General features: G+C 36.8%; 1 protein-coding gene across 1 annotated transcript; it reads left to right on the top strand.

The window, feature by feature from the left end:
• The first annotated feature begins 583 nt into the window (after positions 1-583).
• LOC137806578 (amine oxidase [copper-containing] zeta, peroxisomal-like) lies at positions 584-7,565 on the top strand. Its single transcript, XM_068606779.1, has 12 exons — positions 584-1,253; positions 2,325-2,434; positions 2,578-2,883; positions 3,179-3,291; positions 3,389-3,719; positions 3,806-4,021; positions 4,125-4,361; positions 4,761-4,946; positions 5,459-5,599; positions 6,207-6,475; positions 6,889-6,970; positions 7,196-7,565. The coding sequence occupies exons 1-12, from the start codon at positions 1,103-1,105 to the stop codon at positions 7,319-7,321; spliced, it is 2,268 nt and encodes a 755-aa protein (XP_068462880.1). The 5' UTR covers positions 584-1,102; the 3' UTR covers positions 7,322-7,565.

Below are 7,565 nucleotides of genomic sequence, written 5' to 3'. Positions count from 1 at the left end.
CTAAAACAAAATTAATAAAATTAAAACTTTTGTATTAAGATTATTCACTTTTTCTATTTTACTAAAAATAAAATATAACAATATTTATTATACTAATTTATGCATAAAAAATATACTTTTTTCTATACTTATATTTAGAATTCATATTTCATTTACTCAATATCTATATTTTTAAATATTTATTGAAGTGATTGCTTTATTAAAAAACATACAATAATCAAACATGAATTATTGAAAACTATTTGAATAATTTCTTAAAGACCCCTCTCCTCTAAATTTACCCAAAACTCTAAAAACTGAAACTCTGACAAAGCTGGCAAACACAAAAAGTTAAAGCAAATGGATACCTCAAAAACAAGGGAAGCAAATGACCTCAAAAGATACTTTCCTTTCTTGTTGGATACCTCAACAATATATTTATATATAAAAAATTGTTATTAGAAAAAGGTTGAGCACTAAAGCTGGGAAGCAATAAAGGGCATCCCTTCCTTTTAATGCACAGGGAATTGCCACATAGTTTAGGAACTTCCAGTAACATCTTGAAAACAACCTTAAATTGAAGAATGGAATCATATTTTACTCCACGTACGTACGAGTTGAATGAGAGGGGCGAAGAAAAGAAAAGGGTAAAAAGAAAAAGATAAAGGAATGAGTTGCATGTTACGTGGAAGTGTGTGTTGCATCACTGTCAATGGTGTCTGATATGCTTATTTGGCAACCTTGTCGCTTTCGATGAGGTGACGTCTTCTCTTCCCCATCTCTACCTTCCCTCCTTCCCTCATCCATCCACAACAGACTCACATCAACCACTAATCATTTTTTAATTAACCAAACTCCATTCACCAAACTCCACTTATCCCACCACAACTCTCATTATCATTATCTGTAATAAAAAACAAAACCTCCCTTCTTCTTCTTCTTTAATTTATACTACTTTCCTCCTGTCATCCCATTTACAGCGTCACTCAGTCACTGAGTTCCTGCACTTCCTGCTAGTGGTGGTGGCGGCGGTGGCTTACTCTCGAAACAACTGGCATTATTGCTGTATGTCAGTGGAATATTACACTGGAATTTACTACGCTGAGCTCGCTAACCCTCTCCAATGGCCACAGCTCAGGAAAAAACGACGCCATGTTGCGCCACCGGAACTACCAAACCGTCTTCTTCTGCGCCGCCCCAACAACAACAACGGCCCTCCGTTGCCACCTTCATTCCCGCCATCAATCCTCCTCCCAAAACCGCTTCTGCCAAAGGTTTTTTTTTTTTCTTTCAGATTTTTATTTATTAGTATTATTTTTTACTTGATCGTCTCCTTGGTTACTGATAGAATGATAAGAATAAACAAGTTAGTGGTGTCAAAGCAGTTTTTATTTTGGGTCAATTTATTTGTTTGACTGCAAGTTATAAAGTACCGTTTTCTTGATTGATCATGCTCGCTTTCTCGGTAGTATTATATTGAGTCCGTTTTTCTTCCTCTGTTCTAATTATCGGATTCCAAATTTCATTTCATTTTCATCGTCATACTCTCATCTTGGAAACATAGTAACATACATACTCCTTTCTCACTGCTTCCACTTACGTACATGGTAAACACTGCACCTTCTCTTGTACGGGGTCTTGATGTTTTCTCTTTTTTCTGCATCAATTTTATGCTCAGTGGACGAATTGTTGGAAGATTCAATTTGTCATGCAGGAGAACTTGAATGAAATGTCGTGTTTCTTTTAATTGCATAAAGAAAGAGAACCTTATATTTTTCCTCTCTAATAATGAACCTGTATTCTTAATTTGGATGAGTTGTTCTGTGACAATCTGTAGTTTATGCAGTCCTTAATGTGCCTCCTTGGGGAGGAACTCTTCCAACCTTGGTTTCTAAGATAAAAAATTAGATATGGTTCTTAGTTGTTTTAGGTTCTATTCTTCTATCAAAACTGGAGTTTCATTTCGGTTACCTGCTTAATAAAAGTTTGTATTAAATGTAAGCCTAAGTTATTGAAGTGAAATCTCTAATTTTGATTCCAGAATAGCAAGTACTTAAGAAATTACATATAAGTTTTGTCCCTTCTTAAATTCCCCCAATTTCAATAAGGATAGAATTACGCTTTTAGCTTCTCTGTGGTGCATTGCTCACGGATGCTTCAACTTTGTTGCTCTCTCAGATTTGCAGGGAGAAAGGAGTCTTATGTATTGGGTTTATGCTCAGCTTTGCCATTTTTGTTGTTCTTGGTCTTGTGTTTTTCTTATCGTCTGCCTACTTTATCTCCTCCTCTCTCCTTAATGAAATTTCTTCTTGTCCGAAGTTGAAGAACTGTTCTTTTTGACATAGGTATCTCAGTCATGGTGAGAGCCCAAACCAGCCATCCTCTGGATCCACTATCTGCTGCTGAAATATCAGTAGCTGTGGCAACCGTTCGAGCAGCTGGGGCAACACCTGAGGTACATACTTATTTTCTTCTTTAACATACATTTTACATGGGTTTACTTCCGAGTAATGGAACAGCTGTGCTTGCCCATTAAGCTATAACCTCTCTATGTTACTATTTCTGCATGTTCACGAAATTGTTTGATTATCTTGTTAGGTGAGGGATGGCATGCGCTTTATTGAAGTAGACCTGGTAGAACCAGAAAAGCAAGTTGTTGCATTAGCAGATGCATATTTCTTCCCTCCTTTCCAACCATCACTGCTCCCCAGGACAAAAGGTGGACCTGTGATTCCAACCAAACTTCCTCTAAGGAAAGCAAGATTAGTTGTTTACAATAAAAAGTCAAATGAGACAAGCATATGGATCGTTGAACTTAGAGAAGTTCATGCAGCAACTCGAGGTGGACACCATAGGGGCAAAGTTGTTTCATCTACAGTTGTTCCAGATGTTCAGCCTCCAATGGTGAATACAAACTTACTCCTTCAAAATTTATTCTTCCTTAAAATGGTGATGATTATTAGGTTTTTTGGAGTCCTCCTTATGCCCATGCTAAGTAATTATTAAACTATTTACCTTTTCTTTTCTAATTTTTCTATGTGGAAGTTTGTAACTACTTTTCCATTTTTTCTAACTCGTCAATAAAAAATCCTAATTACCAAATTATGATAACCACTGCAACTGTTACATTGCCATTCGAGTTGTTACTTTCAATTATTTTCAAATTAAAATTGTTTGTGTTGTTCTCTCTGCCCCATAGGATGCTGTGGAGTATGCTGAGTGTGAAGCTATAGTCAAGGACTTTCCTCCATTTCGTGAAGCAATGAAGAAGAGAGGCATTGAGGATATGGATCTCCTGATGGTGGATCCCTGGTTAGTAACTGCTTCATGAAGATTTTGTAGACTATTATGAGAATTCATTTCAGCTATGTCTTGTTCTGTCTAATTCTCGTGCTGTTGAAACTTTCAGGTGTGCTGGATATCACAGTGAAGTTGATGCTCCTAGCCGAAGACTTGCTAAACCACTAATCTTTTGTAGAACTGAAAGCGACTGCCCCATGGAAAATGGCTATGCCCGTCCAGTTGAGGGAATCCACGTACTTGTTGACATGCAAAATATGGTTGTTCTTGAATTTGAAGACCGTAAACTTGTTCCCCTTCCACCTGCTGATCCACTAAGAAATTATACTTCTGGTGAAACCCGGGGAGGAGTTGACCGAAGTGATGTGAAACCCTTACAGATTATTCAGCCTGAAGGTCCAAGTTTTCGTGTTAATGGACGCTTCATTGAATGGCAGAAGGTGGTTGTCTGTCTCAAGCACATTTTCCAAAACCACATTATCATACATATTGAGAATTGATAAAACTGATGGACCATTTTTTGCAGTGGAACTTTCGTATTGGATTCACTCCTAGGGAGGGTTTGGTTATTCATTCAGTAGCCTATATTGATGGAAGTCGAGGACGAAGACCAGTGGCCCACAGATTGAGCTTTGTTGAGATGGTGGTCCCGTATGGAGATCCTAATGATCCTCACTATAGGAAAAATGCTTTTGATGCTGGGGAAGATGGCCTGGGTAAAAATGCTCATTCTCTCAAGAAGGTCAGGACATTTGCTTATATTCCAATCAAATTTTTCTTCATTATATCTTCCCTTTCAATGTAGATGAAATTAAACTGTTTGTGCATAATGTCATCATTTTCAGGGCTGTGATTGTTTAGGTTATATCAAATACTTTGATGCACACTTCACTAACTTCTATGGAGGTGTTGAAACAATTGAGAACTGTGTTTGCTTGCATGAGGAAGATCATGGTATTTTATGGAAGCATCAAGATTGGAGAACAGGTTTGGCTGAAGTTCGAAGGTCTAGAAGATTGACAGTGTCTTTCGTATGCACTGTGGCTAACTATGAGTATGGATTTTTCTGGCACTTTTATCAGGCAAGTTAAATATCCATCATGCGTTTATCTGTGTGTGTTGAATGATATTGGTGGAACCATCTACGATTTTTGAGGCCTACTCGTATATAGTTACTTTCCTTTAAATACGTACAAGTATCTCAGGTAGTAAGTTTGTATATAGAGAGTACTGAGAGGAATTCAAGAGGAGGGTCATGTTATGTTACCCTAAATCAGAAGGGAGTTAGACCTGTAGCATTGTTTGCATTGTTATATTATTATTGCAGAGAGATATTCCCTTTATTGTTTTAAATTGCATGTATATTATATATGTCTTTTTCTTACCTGACATTCCCTTTTCTATGGATTTCTGCTGGATTTACGTGCCTAAGCTTCGAACATGCTAGTTTGCTGTCTCTGTAATTCTTTATTTTCTTGCAGGATGGAAAAATAGAAGCAGAGGTCAAGCTCACAGGTATTCTCAGCTTAGGAGCATTACAACCAGGTGAAACTCGAAAATATGGCACAACCATTGCACCTGGACTATATGCGCCTGTCCACCAACATTTTTTTGTTGCTCGTATGGACATGGCAGTAGATTGCAAACCTGGCGAAGCATTTAATCAGGTTAGCATGCAATTTCATTTTTAAGTGGGAAAGGTCTTTAGTGCAAAACGCAAAATTTCTTCTCCCCTACCAGGTCCAAATTTTATGTTGTAAATTGTAATAGTTAAAATATCAATTAGGATATTATACAGTTAGGTGTTTTCGCATTCTATTGCAGGACAATGAGCAGTCTAGAATCATTCATGTATCAAAGAAAACCACATATGAACAGTGGTGTGCTCAGTGGTTTCTATTTTCATTATGTCCTTTTTATTGCAAACTACTATGATCTAAATCTTTAATATTGCTTCTCCTTTGCACCAACCTGCCTTCGATTAACAATAAAAAATTTTAACATTGCTACCGTGGCTTATGAGTTTTCTGTTCTTATATATTTTCATTTTTCATGTTGAACTCCTGATTTTATGACTCAGTAGTTCATTCCACAGTTCCTTGTTGATATTTGTCTTTTCTCTTCCATCATAAAGCTAGAATTCATCAAGCATAAGCTCATATCTTTCCTCTCTGCCCAGGTTGTTGAGGTGAATGTCAAAATTGAAGAGCCAGGAGACAATAATGTTCATAACAATGCATTTTATGCTGAGGAAAAACTGCTTAAATCAGAATTGGAAGCAATGCGTGATTGTGATCCTTTATCCGCTCGTCACTGGATTGTAAGTTCTTACTTATTTTTAAGTCCCCTCCTCCAGGAAAAAAAAATATTCATTGAGATATTAAATTTTTCCCTGGGTGAATATTTCTGCTATCACTGTCCACTTTAGATGTTGTAGCAGGGGCAATCTAAAATTTTCAAATCTGGCTGCTGTTTTAAGCTGCTTCTGCTCTGTAAGTTGTGAAGGATATCGCACAGTACTATTTATGCTACATATATGTTAAATTTATTCACATCAATTGAAAACATTGTTATAGTTATTGTGTGTGTGTGAGAGAGAAATTGCATGATTCATGTCGTCATTGATTTAAGATTGCCACGCTATTAGTATTGTGGCCCCCGTATTGAGAAACTATCAATTGTACGATTCCTTTTTTACAGATTCCAAGATGCTTATAGTTCTTGAAAATCTTGAAACGCAGGAATGCGTTTATGTTAGCTATTTTGTCAGTTTTTTTTCCTACTTTTTCTGCATTCCAAATTTCCAAGGGCATATATTTCCTACAGACATACATATTCACTGTGCCAGTAGTCATATTTTAAAATGTTGGAATTATTTGGTAGTATGAACAAACTCTGTATATCTTACGCAATAGTGCACATTTTAGGTTAGGAACACAAGGACTGTAAACAGAACTGGGCATCTAACTGGTTACAAGCTAGTACCTGGCTCAAATTGTTTACCTTTAGCTGGCTCTGAGGCCAAGTTTTTGAGAAGAGCAGCTTTCTTGAAACACAACCTTTGGGTTACTCCCTATGCACGCGATGAAATGCATCCAGGCGGAGAGTTCCCTAATCAAAATCCACGCGTTGGAGAGGGTTTGGCCACATGGGTTAAGCAAAACCGATCGCTGGAGGAAGCTGATATAGTTCTCTGGTTAGTTCACTCCATTCTTCTAGCTAGATCATAGCTGCTACTTCCACAGTTTAATATTAAAATGTACAAATTTTATCAATTTGGGGTTGGTTTCTTTAACTGTATCTCATTTTTTCTTACCAAGATGAAATTGTTCTTTGAACTAGAAACCAAAATCAAAATAAATCTAAATTGACAAAAAGTTTTGTTCATTTGACTTTAATCTGTTAGTTTGATATGAATATGGTAAAAAATATTAGTGTGTACGATGCTATTCCTCCAATGCCCTTTTCCATTGCAAACTTGAATATGCAGCAGTGCTTATAATTAGTAGCTGAGGTGCCACGAATGTATGATTTTTCTGGCTGATAATTGTTGTCCTGGACTTGAATTTCTGATGTGATGGTTATTTATTTTTTGGCGGAATGTTCCAGGTACGTCTTTGGAGTGACACACATTCCTCGACTGGAAGACTGGCCTGTTATGCCAGTGGAACACATTGGTTTCATGCTTATGGTATGCTATTCATCCTTTCTGAATTTTAAATGACGAACACTTTTCACTCAAATATACAATAATAGAAAAATATTAGCAATGCACTCTATCCAATACCTCTCTATTATTGGTGTGGTTAGAAAGAATGTTGTTAGCACTTCTTTGTTCCACCAAATGTTGAAACACATTTTCATATGAAATCATCAGTGATATACTTGTTTTGTGATCATGCAATTTATGATGCAGCCGCATGGTTTTTTCAACTGCTCGCCAGCAATAGATGTTCCACCAAATCCAGGTGATTTGGATGATAAGGAGAATAATGGCTTGCCTGCCAAACCTAATCAAAATGGGCTAATTGCCAAGCTTTGAAATGATTGAAAACCTAGACAATCAGGCTCTGCCTCTCTACGTGGTTATGTTCAAATAATAGGCTCTGCCTCTCTACGTGGTTATGCTCAAATAATTCAATGTTAAATACTACTCTTTGTACTGGTGTAGTCTTCAACCTGGCTGGGTATTTAAGAAACGGCTATTATTGTATGTATAATTATCATGTATGTGTTGTTGCATGGTGGACGCAAGGTAACTTTATGTCATTTAATTTGATGTAGAA

Source organism: Phaseolus vulgaris, chromosome 3 (assembly GCF_000499845.2).
Source record: "Phaseolus vulgaris cultivar G19833 chromosome 3, P. vulgaris v2.0, whole genome shotgun sequence".
Taxonomy (NCBI): domain Eukaryota; kingdom Viridiplantae; phylum Streptophyta; class Magnoliopsida; order Fabales; family Fabaceae; genus Phaseolus; species Phaseolus vulgaris.
Note: the sequence above shows the minus strand (reverse complement) of the source record. Positions and strands in the feature narration are given on the sequence as shown.

What these genes read in the sequence shown, in the direction of transcription:
- LOC137806578 (XM_068606779.1), top strand. Translation starts at nt 1,103, where the DNA reads ATGGCCACAGCTCAGGAAAAAACGACGCCATGTTGCGCCACCGGAACT. An exon ending in CAGATGTTCAGCCTCCAATG is followed by an intron (nt 2,884 to 3,178) that starts GTGAATACAAAC and finishes TCTGCCCCATAG; the next exon opens with GATGCTGTGGAGTATGCTGA. An exon ending in ATGCTCATTCTCTCAAGAAG is followed by an intron (nt 4,022 to 4,124) that starts GTCAGGACATTT and finishes CATCATTTTCAG; the next exon opens with GGCTGTGATTGTTTAGGTTA.